At 46.8% G+C, this 17,500-nt stretch overlaps 2 protein-coding genes across 3 annotated transcripts in view; both read right to left on the reverse strand.

Moving 5' to 3' along the window:
• The window catches only part of smoc2 (SPARC related modular calcium binding 2), a 35,583-nt gene extending 26,524 nt beyond the window's left edge, over positions 1-9,059 (reverse strand). For both annotated transcript variants that reach the window (XM_062519143.1, XM_062519142.1), the window contains exon 1: positions 8,664-9,059. In XM_062519143.1, the coding sequence (XP_062375127.1) occupies positions 8,664-8,738 (75 nt within the window). In that variant the 5' untranslated portion in view covers positions 8,739-9,059. The remainder of the gene's footprint in view (positions 1-8,663) is intronic.
• A 4,727-nt stretch (positions 9,060-13,786) lies between these two features.
• LOC134063566 (ubiquitin thioesterase zranb1-B-like) overlaps positions 13,787-17,500 on the reverse strand; it is a 25,333-nt gene continuing 21,619 nt past the window's right edge. Inside the window, exons 10-11 of the mRNA XM_062519144.1 lie at positions 17,278-17,500; positions 13,787-16,098 (exon numbers count right to left, since the gene is read on the reverse strand). The exon at positions 17,278-17,500 is cut by the window's right edge and continues 7 nt beyond it. Of these exons, the coding sequence (XP_062375128.1) occupies positions 15,877-16,098; positions 17,278-17,500 (445 nt within the window). The 3' untranslated portion in view covers positions 13,787-15,876. The remainder of the gene's footprint in view (positions 16,099-17,277) is intronic.

The following is a 17,500-nucleotide window of genomic DNA, read 5'->3' on the forward strand; positions in this document are numbered from 1 at the left end:
CAGCAGCGGTCTACTCTGACTGATTGACTGACTGACTGACTGCCTGCTCTGCTGAATGAGGAGACAGTGAACGGATGCCTGGCTCAGACACACACACACACACACACACACAAACACACACACACATACACACACACACACACACATACACACACACACATACACACACACACACACACACACACACACACACACACACACACACACACACACACATAGAGAGACACACAGAGAAACACACACACACTGTGTGCTGTTTTGTGTCAGTAAAGCGCAGTCATGGCTCTGGGCACTGTTGCTATGTTTATGGGATGAGACGAGAGTGAAAAACGTCCGTGCAAAAACAGTTTGGGGGGAGGGAGGGGTGGGGGGCAGGGGCTTAACACTTGTTCTGAACATTACAGAGGTGTTTTTAACTTACACAGCTGTGTTTTGACCACAGCTTTTGTGTACATTGGCCATTAAATACCCTGCCTATTACTGTAAATGAAACTGATAACGACGTGATCACAGATTTATTGCATTTACTGATCTACCGATTAACTTTGTAATGAACACTCTTAAATGAATTTCCCGTTTCCACATTGCAACATCACCCCAATGCCATGGCCTGGAGCCAAACATACCTTTCTCAAGCCACCTCTGCCGTATAAATCAATAGCGTCTACCGGGGGGAAGAAGACATTCCCTACAAATTGGTGGGCTGAATCATTACAGAGAATAAAGAAATTAGCCGTCTCTGACATCTTACAAATGAGCTCCCCCTCAGACAGGGCTGGAGAAGGCCTCCAGTGTTTAGACAGGCAGAGAGAGAGAGAGAGAGAGAGAGAGAGAGAGAGAGAGAAAAGAAAGGGGAAGAGGGAGAGAAAGAGACAGAAAGAGAAAGGGAGAGAGAGAGAGAGAAGGGGGGAGAGTGAAAGAGAAAAAGGGAGAGAGAGGGAATGAGAGAATGCTGGAGGGGGGCTGTGCACCTGGATGAGTGTTTCTTGGTATTGCCCTCAGCCAAGCTGGGTGGAGGGGGGTGGAGCGAGAGGGGGGGGCTCTCTTCATCTTTCACCATAAATCAGCCAGGGATGAATGCGATGGGAGAGGCTGGCTCAAACACATTCGGCATGAATGAATTCCCCTCCTCTCTCTCTCTCTCTCTCTCTCTCTCTCTCTCTCTCTCTCTCTCTCTCTCTCTCTCTCTCTCTCTCTCTCTCTCTCTCTCTCTCTCCCTCTCTCTTTCTCTTTATTTTCTCAATTATGCACCTTTTCATGTTGGCCGTGGCCCCTGCCCCACTGGGGCCTATCGGAGGATCAAGAAAGAGAAAGACACTCTCCCAGCACACTGCAACAAGTGCAGGGCTCAGGGGGAGGACAAGAGAACGTTCAAGAGCAAGGGGCAACAGAAGCGGAAGTCCACACGCCCCTGTTGTAGAGCACTCACAAAAGGTTGCATCCTCTTTGCTCTGTCAGGCCTGTTTGTGTGTCCTTCATTTATGAGAGCGTATAATAGACGACAAAACTCCATTAATTCCTTCCAGACAGACCCCCCCCCCTCCCCCCCCCGGCACCACCCTCGTCTCACAGAACTACTCCAGGGCTACGTGCACTCACTCACCCCCCGAGTGTCTGATTTCCTCTTCTCCCCGACTTAATTCGGAGCGCCATCATGAATGCATGAATGTTAACATCCAAATGAAAGGCTGTCATTTTGCTGGCCATGTCTGCCAGTGAGATGGGAGGTCTGGGACTGCCCCAGAGCCCCTTGCCATAACTGCACACTCCCCCCACCCCGTGCCCCCACCCCGTGCCCCCCCACACACTCTTCCCTTCCCTCTTCTCTGTGCCACCGCTTCTGACTGACAGTCCCCCGTCGTCTGGGGTCAGCGAACTCTGCCACCCCCAGACCCCCCACACCCCTTTAGCCTCCCAATCATCCTGCTGGAACATCATCGTTTTAGCTTGATGGGCCTGCAGCTGCAAACCCCCCTCAACCCACCTCCCCACCCACACACACACACACACACACACACACACACACACACACACACACATCCACACACATCCACACACACACACACACACACACACACACACACACACACACACACACACACACACACATCCACACACACACACACACACACACATCCACACACACACACACACACATCCACACACACACACACACACACAAACACACACACACACACACACACACACAGCCACCCACCACTGCACCACCCCCGCTGCCGAGCCGCCTCTTTTCACAGCTCTCCGGTCTCCCGTCTGATGAAGCGCGGACAGCATGAAAAGAGTTGTCCGAAACAACAACTTGCGCGTCACCAAACTGGGCCAGCCAAGATCAGCTCCAATCACGATCAGCCCTGTCCAGCCATCCGCCGCGGTCAGCCCAGTCGGCCCTCCACAGCCAAGGCCTCCAGCAGGCCGGGCCAGTGATCTGGCTGGACTAAGAGCCAGCCAGGGCGGGGGGGGGGGGGGGGGGGGGGCTGCCCAGCTGACAGCTTAGACAAAAGACTTTCTACACATGAGGTGTCCGACATGAAGAGTGTTTACGGACAAAACTTGTTCAACTTGCTCTGAACCTCGCACACTGAACTTTGCCTTCAATCAGCAAAGCAATGCGAGAGAGTGTGAGAGCGCGAGAGCGCGCTAGCTAAACACTGTTTGGATAAAGAGCGTGGTGTGGCGTTTAAGAGGATTAGCGCTTTGCTATGTGACGCGGTGAGAACAGTTATAGCTTTCCATGTCTGTGTCTGGCTGTAGGCATTTCCCCGAACAAAACGCTCCTTTGTCAGTCATCTTGAGTCTCCTCTTGACGCCACATAACCCAGCACTGTTCACACTTCTCAGCTCCCACGAGGCCCACAAGTCCAGAATAAAACTCATAGTCATACAGCTAATCCTGCTCAGGGCCCTTAATAGAAAGAGCCTCAAGTCGTACGCTAAAGTAGGAGGGATAGAAATCTAACGGCAAAGCTAACAGAAATCCTGTGAGTTCTTATAAGAATGGATCTATCCAACAGAAATCGAATGGACATGTAATCTAATTTAATTTAAGAGAGTTTGAAAAGAATGATAAATTCTATGTATATTAAACACATGCCTGTAAGTATTACTGCATGCCTATGTAGCGGGCTACTCCTTCCTGGTGCCTGGTTCAGGTTTTCCCTCCACCAGCAGTCAGCCTGGAGTGATGGATGGGGGGGGCTGGGGGCTGGGGGTGGACAGACGGGGCCGACTCTCCGGTGACATCTCACTCTGGAGCACCCCAGCCCAAGCCCCAGCCCCAGACAGGGCAGCCTCCCGGGGGACGGGGAGGCATGGAGGTGGCAGTGATGGATGGATGAACGCCATCACCACCATCACCACCAGCACAGCACCAGCACAGCACCATCGCCAGCAGCAGCAGCAGCAGCAGGTCTCTGCCATGACTTATGACTCAGACACGGCCCAGAGAGGGAGACCGCAGGCAGAGGAGAAGAGCCCGAGAGGGGGGAAAAAGGGTCGCTTGTTCAGGCTTGAATCTTTTTCTCTCTCTCTCCTTCTCTCTCTCTCCTTCTCTCTCTCTCTCTCTCTCTCTCTCTATCCCCCTCTCCCACCCCACCCTACTGAGTCCCCACAGCTGCCTTTGTCTTGTTCTGTGTGTCCATTCCCACCCTGAAAAAAGAAAGAATGAAAGACAGAAAGAAAGAGAGAAAGAAAGAAAAGGAAAATGAGTGCTGAACAGCTAAAACAAAGCAATTATGAGGACTTAAGTCCAGCAACTAAAAGGAGCGAGAGCGGAGAGGGAGGGGTGGGGGGGGAGGGTGAGAGACTGAGAGAAATCTGACAGGTTTTTTTTCAGGACCCACCAGCGTACAAATCAAATCCTATTACCCCCTCCCGGCGCCCAGACACTGTGGGTCTGAATGGAAGGTTCTGGAGGCGAGACTCCAGCAGAGAGCACATTGTGCCATATTGAGGGGCCATGGGGGCCAGGCCCCCCCGCTCCCGAGGCCCCCCGAGAGGGCCCCTCTCACACAACCTCGGCCCGACGGGGGCCCTGGCTGTGAGCCGCGGCAAAAAACGTGTTAAATCGGCGCGGCGGGAGCTTCCTTGAGGAACGCCGGGATTTGCTGGGAATCATTAGTTACCAGCATGGTGGAAAGGGAAAGAAAGTGACAGCTTTTTAACCAGGCTATTAACTCAATCAAAGGCGAAGGCGTTTAATTGCTGTGAAAGATGTAGGAGAGGAGGGGAAGGAGAGAGGGAGAGAAGGAGGGAGGGAGGGAGAGAGGGAGGGAGGGAGAGGGGGAGAAGAAAAGAAAAGTTTTCTGTGAAAGGGCCAGTGGTAGTCATGTGAAAAGGGTATGGTTGAAAAAAGATCTTTTTTTTCCTTCCATGCAGGTGCATGGTTTTATGTAAGTATGGGGGCTACATTTGACATGGGGGGCAGGTCATGTTCAACCAACTTGGATGTTTTTTTTTGTTGGATAGATAAGAGCAAAGGCTCCTTCATGGTGCTGTTTTTTCTGCTTCACCTCTAATAAAGAAGCATGTCTGTCTCTCTCTCTCTCTCTTTTTCTCCCCTTCTCTCTCTCCCTCTGTCTCTCTCGCTCTCAAACACAGCTCTCATGGAATATCACTCAGGAAAAAGTGCTTAGGGCACATTTTCTCAGTCTCTGGGATCAGACAATGGTCCAAGGTTCGTACAGTCAGACTTGCCTGGGATGCTGACATTACAACCACATCCTCTGCTGTTGCATGGATCAAAACTAATTTAAAATCCAAGCAAAGGCACCATCTTAATTTTCCCCACACTGCTGGCCTGGTATGACTCCTCGACAGAGCGAGAGAGAGAGAGAGAGAGAGAGAGAGAGAGAGAGAGAGAGAGAGAGAGAGAGAGAGAGAGAGAGAGAGAGAGAGAGAGAGAGAGAGAGATGGATAAACTGCGTTCATCTGGCCGACCCAGAGTCATGAAATCTAATTGCTGGTTTTGGGACCAAGAAACACAATTGGTTGTCACTAATAAAGCGGCGCAGGGAGAGCGAGAGGGAGAGGGGCTTCAGGCAGGTTGAGAGCAGAGCAGAGTCTCAGCGCTGCAGCGGCACTTGATACTCCTCCTGCCTCTCGGGGGCTGGGAGATATGAGAGCAACACTGGGCCTAATGTGAAGCCCTTGTTTGTTTATTGTGCTTGTAGATGGAATGGTGGGCTGGGATTAGACTGTGTGTGTGTGTGCGTGTGTGTGTCTGTGCGTGTGTGTGTGTGTGCGTGTTTTGCGTATGTGTGTGTCTGTGTGTGTGTGTGTGTGAGCAAGTTTGCCTGTTCATGTGTATGCCTGTGCATGAGAGCATTTGTATATATGTCTGTGTGCATGAGAGTGTGTGTATAAAGCAGTGTGTGTGTGTGTGTGTGTGTGTGTGTGTGTGTGTGAATCAGTGTGATTGCAGATTGCAGATGTGAGCCTGCACAATGCAAAGCTTCCTCCCACATTCCTCGGTGCTCAGGGCAGACGGGAGAGTGGCTCCCTGACCCCTCCACCTCTGGGTTAACAACCCACAGCCATTTGTTTCCATTTGGATATTGAGGCATCCTTGCATGTCCCATAAATAATGACACCGGGGGCGGCGGCCGCTGCGCCCCACACTAAATCACACGGCCAGAGCTCTGACACGGTGCATTCTTTCCCCCGTTCCCGTCCCCGTTCCCGTCCCCTACTACCAGCCCATGGTCCAGGACCAGTGAGCCCCTGCCCTCGCTCTCCCTCGCTCTCTCTCTCTACCTCTCTCTCTCTCTCTCCCTCTCTCTCTCTCTTGCACGCTGCCAGCTGGCTGCACTGGTGGGATGCGCTGTGCTGTGCTGTTCTGTGCTGCGCTGGTGGAATGTGATGTGTTGTGTTGTGCTGCTATGCTGTGCTGCGCTGTGCTGTGATGTGCTGTGCTGTGGTGTGCTGTGCTGTGCTGTTGTGTTGTGCTGTGCTGTGTAGTGATGTGCTGTGCTGGTGGTGTGCTGCGCTGCGCTGTGCTGTGCTGTGCTGGTGGGATGCTCTGTGCTGTGCTGTGCTGTGTTGTGCTGTGCTGTGCTGTGCTGTTGTGTTGTGCTATGCTGTGTAGTGATGTGCTGTGCTGGTGGTGTGCTGCGCTGCGCTGTGCTGTGCTGTGCTGGTGGGATGCTCTGTGCTGTGCTGTGCTGTGCTGTGTTGTGCTGTGCTGTGCTGTGTTGTGCTGTGCTGTGCTGTGCTGTGCTGTGCTGTGCTGTTCTGTGCTGTGCTGTGCTGTGCTATACTGTGCTGTGCTGTGCTGTGCTGTGCTGTGCTATACTGTGCTGTGCTGTGCTGTGCTGTGCTGTTCTGTGCTGTGCTATACTGTCCTGTGCTAGTGGTGCCCCCGGCCCCCAGAGTGCTCCTGCTCATGCGACCACACGCTATCAGCCACGCTACTCCCGCAGGATCGACGCTGCACAGCATCCCACCCCCCCCACACACACACACACAAACACATACCCCCCCCACACACACACTAGAAAGACAAGGGAAGAGGAACTGTGGCAGGGCCTGGCAGAGCCTGTTGATAAGAAGCCATAACTTCAGCCCCTCCAGGCCTTGTGACTGTCAGGGAAAGCAGCAATTCCAACTGCACCCCCCCCACACACACACACACACACACACACCCATAACCACCTCTGCCTTTAGCCCTTGTAAACAATAGCATGTGTGCTGAACTGCCTATCCCCAGTGCAGCAGACAGCAGCAGGTACCCAAGAGAAACCGCAGCGGAGTTCAGGCCTAATTTTGACGGCCACATAGTTGGCCGGTTGAGCTGCATGGCAGCAGCAGAAGCCCTTGCGTTTTGGCCAACAGGAAACCCCTGGCAGGCGGCGCAGCTGCTTCTTGCCCAACGCCACTAACGACCCCATCAGCACCGTCAGGCAGAGGAGGAGGAGGAAGAGAAGAGGAAGAGACGAAGAAGAGACGAGCCCCAGAAAGGGCCTGTAGTGCGCACAGGGATCTGCCTGAGACAGTGCAGTCGCAGACACAGACAACCAGACCAGAGCAGAGCAGAGCAGAGCAGGGCTGTTTTCTTTCTCTTCTTGCCTTTCTTCTTGGGGATTTGGGTGGGGGGGGGGGGGGGGGGGTGGGGGGGTTGTGATGGTCTAACAGAGCAGACAGATACAGGCGAAAGGAAAAAGCCAGACGCTCCAGTAAAGCACCTAAACATTCTGCCAGACAAGAGCATTTCACTGGATACCTTCAGAACAAAGATTCCGAATGTGCCATGACAGTGGATGGAACAAGCGGACAAATAAAACTGGATCAGTCCAGGAGCAGAAAACAAGGGTGGTGGAGGAGAAGCAGTCAGTAAACATACAGTATGAAAATCCAACCCTCATAAGAGAGAAACCTTGATGACATTTTTGGATTTTTTAAAAATATATTTTCAATTTGAGAAAAAAAATCCCTCTGTCCTCTGTTAAAGGTGCCACATATCTCTTAAAATGAAATGAGCAGCATTTACACAAAAAAAGGTGTAAAATACTTATAATCTGGCATACCTGCTTAACTTGCTCAATTAAGTTACCTGAGTCAGCCCCAAATATTGACTGTTGTGGCCCGCTGGATCAGAGAATGGCCTGTTCCCACAATGTCAATCAAGTGCAAAACTATTTGGCAGGCGGTGAGCGTGTTATTGGCCTTATGTAAATCCCCTGGCTCACCAACCCTCCAAAGCCCCCTCTGTTGGGTCAGCCTGCCAGCTGCCTTATGCCCCTCTTGCCACTGCCAGCAGCACCGCACCGGCCCAATTCTTGTGGCCCAGTAGGCACAGCCTTGAGTCTATGGACAGATTCCTAGCTGTCAGGAAATCTCCTCGTACTGGATAATAATATTCAATGTTCACAGAAATCTGGCTGTCAACTGTCCTGCCACTGCTGCTTTTCCAACTTGCTCATCAAGTACGTGTGGATAAAAGTAATTCAAGTTGAGAATAAATAAGGGGTGATAGTATGAGAGTTCAATAATAATGAGATTGAAATTCTGTAGTGCAAAACATATTAGATAGGATGAGTTGAGTTGTTTATTAATAAAGTACATGGATGCGTGCATGCGTGGTGCCTGCAAACATTCTTAATTTATACAGATCAAACTTCACATTTCGCATATCTTTCTAATAATCTGCACTGCTAGTCCCGTGGGATATAAAGTCGATCCTTACTTACTTTCATGTTTTGTCCCAGTAAAACATTCCACATTTTAAATTCCCGGCCCACTTGAATACAGCTAAGGCTAAAAAGTTGGGACAATTCAACCACTAAACTAAACCACATGCTATTCTGATTTCTCCTGCAGAGCATTAAGGATTTTGTTGACAGGGTCTGCTGGAAGATCACAGTTTTATATTTTAATTGCTTAAATACTTTTGGCTCTTTGTTATTAGCTTTTATGTGTGTTTTCCAACGGGACCTGCCAACCTACAACTTTCAACTTGCCTAAAAGTATCTAGGGAGCCGGACAAATCCCCCCGATTCCCAAGACGAAAATTAAATCACGCCGAATTGTATTTGCTAAAATCAAATGACAAACACGTTCAAATCCATTTCCACTTACAAACACAAATGCTAGTAGAATTAGGCTATCTGTGCGTAATTTGCCGCTCGCTGGATAGACTTGATTCCTACCGTGAGGGCAGAGAATTTCTGCGAGCGTCCGGCGCACAGGAGGCAGGACAGGACCAGTAGAACCAGAGTGCGCATCTTGGATGTTCCCCTTCTTCTCGGTCGTACGCAGTCCGAAAACTTTGTCACAATCCACACTTTCTCCGCGCTTGACTATGTTCTCTCAAAATTTTGCCTCCAAGAAGGAAAAGTGGACTTCCACCGCTGGAAATGTAGCCTACTTTATAATAGACAAATAACTGAATGAAAACCTGTGCTCGCAGCGGGTACAAACAATCACTTCAACTGCTCCAAAGCTTCCAGATAGCCTATACAACACCTAAATCCGCTCCACTATGCCCTAATCCTGTATTTCCCTTGCGTGATGTATCCCCGCGTAGACTGTCTTGAACCCCTGTCCCGCTGACTGCTGGAGTGTCTTATTGGCTCCCCCTCTCCTTTCTATATTCTTCTGCCATGCGCTCCACTCCACTCCCCTCCCCTCCCCTCGATCCTCTGCATGTTGTCAGACCCAGATCTCTATCGGATGCAGGCACTGCCAGCCAAGCCAGCAGGTAGGTAGGTAAGTTTTGAAGGAATCTTTTGGCTGCTGGTAGCTAACGCAAAACAAAACCTACTAGCCTACAGGAGTTGTCTATTTTTCCTGCTGCGCCTCTTTGCCTCTCTTTTCCGTTGAAGCCCTCAGTCATTATTCTCCCCATGGCGCGTAACCATTTTGTGTAGGCTATTTTGTTTAACTCAATAATTTATGATACCGCCACTTAACCTACATCACCATCAACATATTGTTCCATCCGCTGTCTTAAAAGCAGTGTGCAAACAAATTACAATACCTCTGAATCTAGACTAGCAGAGGCGTTTGAATAGGCTACCTGAACTAGTTCAATGTGCGTAATTCAAATCGCAGACTTTAACTGTTTTAAGATACATTTTTGCATTGCATACATATTGCTTCATGGGTGAAGTGAAATGGTAGAAACGCATGAGGAAATTATGGAAATGTTGCAGACATGCGACGATAGATCTAAACAGTTAGCCTAACTTAAAATTGTAGAGCAAAGTTTCTTGATATCGGATTTGAGGTTCAGGCCTACTGTTGCCAATCTTATACATATTTAAAGTAATTTCACCAGTAGCCTATAGCTTAAATACTATATTTTTAACGCGACCAGGTCCAATGATCGTAGATACCAGACATATCTGGAAGTAGCCTATTACACAGGCCTAGAGGTAGCCTACATTACAGTTGTTTGGTGAATGGCGTAAGATGTGTTCAGGTGCACAAGAGGTTTCCTACGGGCCGCGTTTGACCTGGAACTGCCTTGGTGAGTAGGAGCTGCCATCTGCTGTCCATTTGTGGTAATGCTGCCAAGAAACCTACTCTGAACTGCTGCTCAGGTTTGTGTGAGATTGTTTGAGTAGTAGGATACTTGGTTGTATGACTGAAACTGTCTTCTGATGAAAAAAAAGCATAGATAATAGCACATCAACAATCCACCCCAAGATTTCTATGGTAGGCCTATATTCTGTAATAGCCTACCTTTATACTGTCCTTGCCCTCTACAGCATTCTTATAGTAGCCTATAGGTTTATGGTGCCTCTACACTAATGTATGTCCCAAAATACTATAAGGTGCCTATAATGTCTTTTGTATTCCTATAGCATTTTATCCCAAAAAGATTCCAATGGCTGTCTTCCATTATAGGACTGTTCAAGCCCTTCCTACAGTAGGTTTGCAGCATTACCGATCACTCATACACTTCAATTTCCATCTTTACATTCAGCTGAACGGGACATCGCACTGTATCTGAATGTGCAAGAGTGACCACTGACAACACCGCCTGGTCTCATGAAGATTACCAGTGAACATTTTGCCACTGCTTCTGGTCACTGCACTAAAAAGTCACCCCAGCTACGTTTTACAGTACATTATGCATTGCTATTTGGTGTGTAATTTGTTTTGTTTTGTTTATGTGAAAGCAATACAAATATATTCACAAAAAAAGTCACCCCTCATGTTGCAATTGAGCACTGTTGAGCCAGACTAGGCAAGAAGCGTATAGTAGGCCTACCAGCTGAATTTTGACATAATTTTGACACAGATGGGTCAACCATCTTTCCGATTGCAATATGAAGCCTTGAAATTAGAATGTACTTTTTACATTAAGCTGAATCACAGATACAGCAGTGGAAGGGTGGCATGAAGGGTCAATATACCAAAAACACACAGCTGCCATGGAAGCCATTCAGCGGCATATACTGATTCATCAATCATTAAGGCAATTCGCAATAAAATGCTAATTGAAAAATTGCTGTTGCATATTACATGTAAGTCCATTCTGAATGGAAAATACCTGTTATTTGAACCCATTACTATGCTATTTAAATGGATAAGAAACAAGCATGACCAGTTTGTGGAGTAGTTGATAACTGGGACAGAGTGGCACACTTTTTGCACAGTGCACACATTAGCGGTCCAGATCATCTAATGAAAGGTCTCTTTCGACATTTGTGCTTGTCTAATTCGAGAGCTTTCAAGTGACTGTGATACAGGGACAACCATTCTGGCCTTGAAGCAGCATTGGGACCACTATTGTGGGTTGTGATGTAAAAAAGTGATTATAGCAGTGAAGTTCAATATCAGAGGCTCCCAAATGACTTGATGGATCTCTGATTAAAAACCCCTGGCCTCTGTCAAATAAGTATGTGGTGTTTCACATACCAGTGCTGGAATATGTTAGGAGAATACAGGCATTGTAGAGCAATTGCCCATCAGTAAACACTAAGCTTGACCTACAGATTGAACAAACACAGCGTCTGCACATGTCAAGTCTTCTGTCCCCTAACTAGCAGTCCATGGTCTGTATAATCAGACATTTAGGGGCCGAGTGTGGCGCTGATAGGAAGCAGGAAGCTATGGCTTGGAGGAGACGCTGAAACGGATGAGACCTCTCCGGCGAGGTGAAACTGAATAAACCAATCACGTTGTGCATCTATCTCCTAACTTTGTGTGTCTGACTTCACGGTGGCCACAGTGTCTGTGCATGCATGCACTGTTATGTTGGGAAAATGCGCTGCCAAACTTCCAAACTGAAGAGTTGTTGATAGTATGACTGAGTAGAATTTCTACAAGATTCTCATAGTGGACTGAAGCACGCAACATATAAAAAGTTAAAGTACCTGAAGAGGGGCAGCTTTTCAGATGAGAGTAAAATATTTATTTGCCATGCAGTGGGCTCCTCTGGAGTGTGCTACGTGTAGTGAGTGGTCATATCCACTAGGGGGTAGTATCAGCACTAGGTGCAACACAGAGGGTGCCTCTCATGCAGCGTTTATACGTCCTCCCTCGCTCCTCGATGCCTCGATCCTCACTGATCTACATAAAGAATGATGGGGGGGAAACAATGGGATAGTCTATCCAGTGTTAGTTATAGATCAGTGGGAACGCCCCTCGAGGATCGAGGATCGAGGAGGCATGTTGAGAGGCACCCAGAGAAGAGTGAAATATTACCTCAGCCTCATGACCTCACAGGGTTGTATACAGTAGTCATGGCCACATTTGTTGGTACCCTCCTTTGAAAAAATAAGAAAAAAAAAAAACATTAAAAATGGCATCCATCATTTATTCATGGACAAAAATTATGGTATCCTTTACCTGACCATGGATTGCACAATCTTTAGAGGCAATCACTGCAACTTTTTCTAATGAATCTCTTGCATGTCAATTGGTTTAGTCCAGTCTCTCTTAAGCAAACTGCTGTAGCTGTTGTGGGTTGTGCTCTGCAGGCTGCATGTTTCAGCTCTCAGGATTCCGATCAGGGCTTCTCACTTCACAGTACCCTAATTTCTTATCCATTTGGGGTGCTTTTAGGACCCATGACAAGTGAATGAGATGGAGCTTCATGATAGCCCTACGCACTTCCGCTCCATATATTTTCCCTTCAGTAGCCTACTTGGTCTGGAATACTTTGATCCACTTTCATTTACTCTATTATATTTAAGTTTCAAGCTTATCGTTATCGTTGTGTCCCCTGTGGTTAACATATGTCATTACCAAACATTTCTAATTTCAAACTTCAGACAAGCTTCCACAAATCAGAAAATAAACGTTTGCCAATTGATCTAGGCCAGACTCAAGAGAGTCACAGTCATGGTTTTCCAGGCTATAGCTTCATATGGGGTGATGGTAGCATAATGGTGAAGGAGCTCGGCCAACTCGGAAGTTGTGAGTTCAATTCCCAACTGCCAGCATTGGGCCCTTGAGGAAGGCACTTGACCCCCCAGTTGCTCCTGGGAGACTGGCCCCTGCACTTGGTATCTGTAAGTGGATTTGGGTAAAAGCATCAGCTAAATGCATACATACCATACATACATACTGTATAACATACATAGAAGAACCATGGGCCATACACAGCAGGACCAAAACATTACCAGTCAAAAAAAAGAGTGTATGGTCAGGTGTTCTTTTCTTGGACACCTTCACTTTTTCATCTGTGAACAGGGGGATGGTGTGACTTCCCAAAAAGATCCAGCTTGGTCTCATCGGTCCAAGGGAAGAATCGTGACCTCACACTATGTATTTTAGCTAATTTCAGTTGGACTTTTTTTTAATGCTTTTATTTCAACAGCAGAGTCCTCCGTATGTGTGGTCAGTCACTGATAACTTTAAAGGTGAACTCCAAGGTCAAGGTTTCTTTAGCTCTTTTGTCTTCCGATTTGCACTTTCCGCTTGGATTCAGCAGCATTGGAAACGCCAAATGCACCTCAAAGTACTACTGTACTTCCTGACATGTAAGAAAGCAAGTAGATTGCCATTTTAGGCAAAGGTATTTTTGTTTACTTAACCAGTCATTGTGATGTATCATTAGATGATTTTCTCACAATTTATGCCTGTATCATTGTAGAATCATTTTCTTGGGCAAAGTATTGTGACGGAAGTCACTCTCCTACTGATGTACATGTAAAAAAAAAAAAAAAACCTTTGCCTTTACCTTTGCTGCAGCTGCCATGTTGTCCACTCATGTTTCATTCTGCTGTGTGCTCATACACTCATCTACAGGAGCTGCCCCGTGAGTCTTAAAGAGAGAGGGACTGAAGAAAGACCACAGACACGCTACATGGTCTCTGATAAAGGTTTATAGAGGCTTTAGAAGTGGACATTCAAAAAACATTTTGCCTTTCTTTTTTTTTTTTCCTGATAAGTCGTGTCCTCGTTATATGCTCCTGTCCAACAAGGTCCACCGTTTATCTAATCCCAAATACCATCATAGTCACAAGAGCATCTATTGCATACATACAAAGCAGAAACACGAGTGATGTCCATATAATTGTGTTTGACTAGAAAGGGACACACACAGTCAGGTAGGGCTGAGGAACAGTACTGTGATCCATGGCAAAGAGAAACGAAAAGAGGGTCTATCTCACAGCAAATGTCCCACAAACCTGGGTTAATGATCACTTTGGTTTAAATTAAGTGTTTAACAACGTACACACCCATCACACAAGACAGTTTAAAACCAGTCATAAGCAAAAAAGAACAAAAACAAAAAAGATAAAAAGAACAAAACAAACCACACAAGACAGACATACTGGCCACGTGTTTGTAGTAGTTCTAAAAACGTGACCCATTCAGATTATCTGAAATAGATTTCAAAATACAATATTAGTTTTCCCAAATGTTTAAAAGAGTAATATGTGTTTTGCGTTGTCGAAAACAGTTTTGACATCTTCAATGCACTCTATGAATGAAATCTGTTTCCCTGTTTCAGGCAATGTTTTATGCAGTCATTTACACTGGGCCAAACTATGGGCCAAACAAATGCAAATACAGTGTACAAAACAGAAACAAAAACAAACAAACAAACAAACAAAACTAACAAACAAACAAGCTTTACAGAGTGCACAGAAGTTCTGCAAAACATTCTTCTCATTGGCTGTAGGTGTAAACAAGCTACCTTTTTTTTTCTTTCGACAACAGAAACAACACATTGCACCTTTAAATACTTTAAACACATGTGGGAAATGTCTGACAAGTGGACAGAAATGCAACAGACATCACAAAGAAACAGTTACCTTGGTGATTTACAAGAAATAACAGGACCTGCAGGAAATGTGTGTAAATGGCTACAGACAAGAGCGAAGCTCCAAGACCTAATGGACACTAGTGTTGTACAGAGCCCCACATTCCTTCCTCTTTCCCCCTCTTCAAAGTAAAAGCACCAAATTTTCGCATCCACATGAGGTACTCGATAGACACAAACTCAGGTAAACTCTAACAGATGCTTACAAGCATGTTTCTGTCCTTCCAGCAGGTAGGCATCTGTAAAAATTCTTCAATAAGAACAAGAACAAAAATCTTTCTCACACACACACACACACACACACACACACGCACACATACATAAAAAGAAAGAAATAATGCAATTTCATTTTTTCACTGAAAACCACACAAAAAACAAACGAAATTTTAAATTGTTAAGTAAACATACAGGTTCAAATGGATGACTGAAGCTCAACCCTGAATGATTCAGGGTTAAAAAGGGGTTTGTCCCCTTACAAGAAAAAAAAAAAAAAGATAAATTATATTTATTTGAGGTGCTATTTATATAAATCTTATTTGTAGTCAATGTGCACCGTGTTTTATGAAGTCCCTATACTTTACAATCTCCACTCAACTTCTTGATGGCCAAAGACGTCATGTACACTTCAGTAATCCTCCCCTTCTAGAAAAGCCAATTATGTTTTGACCAGAAAATGATACAAAATAATTGAAAATGTGCTTTGTAACTGTCCATTATAAACCAGTATAAAGGTTTTTGTCATTTTGCTTTTGCTTAAAATGCTGGTATAATCCTTAACTTCTTTTTATAACAGCCACATGCACTACATTTATGGGTAAAGATTTCACGTCGGGAAAAAAGAGAGACAGAAAACTCTAGAAAGTTTGTTAGCATTCATAAACTAGAATCCTTTTATTTTTCAGACCATCCCATACCCTGCTCTGCAGCAAAAGAAGAGGTTTTCAACAGTCTCTGTTTTTTTCTTTCTTTTATTTTAGGATGCTATTTAGGTTGTGTTTGTGTGTATGTATGTCTGTGTAAGAGTGTTTATGTAAAGAGAGAGAGAGAGGCAGGCTTTTCTCTGTCGTTTCTGTCATTGTTGTTGAGAAAGGGCAGATTCACTCGGATCTTCCTCGTCCTCGTCTACGTCGTCCTCGTCACTCTTCGTCGTCGTCGTCATCCTCGTCCTCGCCGTCGGAGAGGGTGGGGCAGGGGCGGAGCTGGCGGTAGCCGTCCAGCCACTTCTCCAGCATCTGGGTGACGAGCGGGTGGTTGCGGCGGCGCGAGCTCTTCTGCAGCGCCACCAGCACGCCGCCCTCCGTCACACAGCAGTCCAGCCACTCACGCAGCAGACGCTCCTGCTGCTCCTCGTTCCCCATCTGGACACACACACACAGACAAGACACACACGGACACACACGGACACACACACACCAGACACACACACACAGACACATACACACACACACACACACACACACAGACCACACACACACAAAACACGACACACAGACACACAGACACACAGACACACACACACACACACACACACACACACACAGACAAGACACACACCAGACACACACACACACAGACAAGACACACACCAGACACACACACACAGACAAGACACACACCAGACACACACACACACACACACACGGACATAGATTTAGCCTCTTTTAATTTTTTTTAAATACATGGCAACGACTCCACTGATAAACACACAAAACACACTAGACAACAAGACTGGTTGCATTGTGAGAGTCCTACAGTAGGTATGTCAGGGTTTGAGTAGTCATACTGTAGCTTCATGGCAGGAGACCAATCAGAGGTGCATTCAAATTTGGCAAACAGTGGTGAACGTTCGTGTTGAACGTTTCTTTGAACAGTTCAATTTGATTGATTTGGTGCTAACATTACATTCTAATGGTAATTGCGTTGTCACCTTTGTCAAACTCACGTACAGTTCCACTGTATGTTCGCGGAGAACTATCTCCTCAGACTGTTTGAGATTGTTCACAAACGTTCGCCGAATACCCAAGGCTGACGGAATACTGTACTTGCAAACGTTCGGCAAAGTTTGCGAATTTTAATGCTCCTCAGGTCTTCAACACTAGCTCCATGGTCAGCAAGTTCTCTAGCCGTATCCCAAGCGGCAGGGCAGCATATGACACAGCAGAGGTACGACGTGGACTGCTGCAAAGGGTTTAAGTCCAGCTGAGCCAGTTGATACATCAGGTGGGCGACTAGAAGACTAGGAGGAGGAACTTTCTGTTCTTGAAGCTATATCTTCACTCTTAGGCTGTGTCTCAAACCGCCTACTTGCACACTTCAAATACTTAGCTTAAGTAAATAGTGCAGATATGGGGAGCGTACTAATCATCAAAAGGTGGGCAATATGCAAGTAAGTGCTCAGTACACACTAGCAGTGCACTGATGGAAGTATGCAGTTTGAGACGCAGACTCAGTCTTAGAATAAGACATAGTGGTCACTCACTCACACAGAGACTTTAGACTTTAAACACACTGATGGTCAACGCGTCACGCCGCCTCACCTCTTGTGCGGACAGGAAGTGGATGTGCAGGAGCTTCCTCTCGCTGTCCACCAGAGGCAGGAAGGTGACCGTCACGTCGTCGTCCGTGTTGAGGTTGGCGCCCGCGCCGCGATTGTCGTAGCCGTCGTTCTCCATGGCAACAAGTGCTGAGAAGTGCCCGCGTGTGTAGCCCAAGGCAATAGGGCTCTTCCAACAGAAGCCCTGCTCCCACAGCAGAGGCAAA

The sequence above is a fragment of the Sardina pilchardus genome, chromosome 18 (assembly GCF_963854185.1).
Source record: "Sardina pilchardus chromosome 18, fSarPil1.1, whole genome shotgun sequence".
NCBI classification, from domain to species: domain Eukaryota; kingdom Metazoa; phylum Chordata; class Actinopteri; order Clupeiformes; family Clupeidae; genus Sardina; species Sardina pilchardus.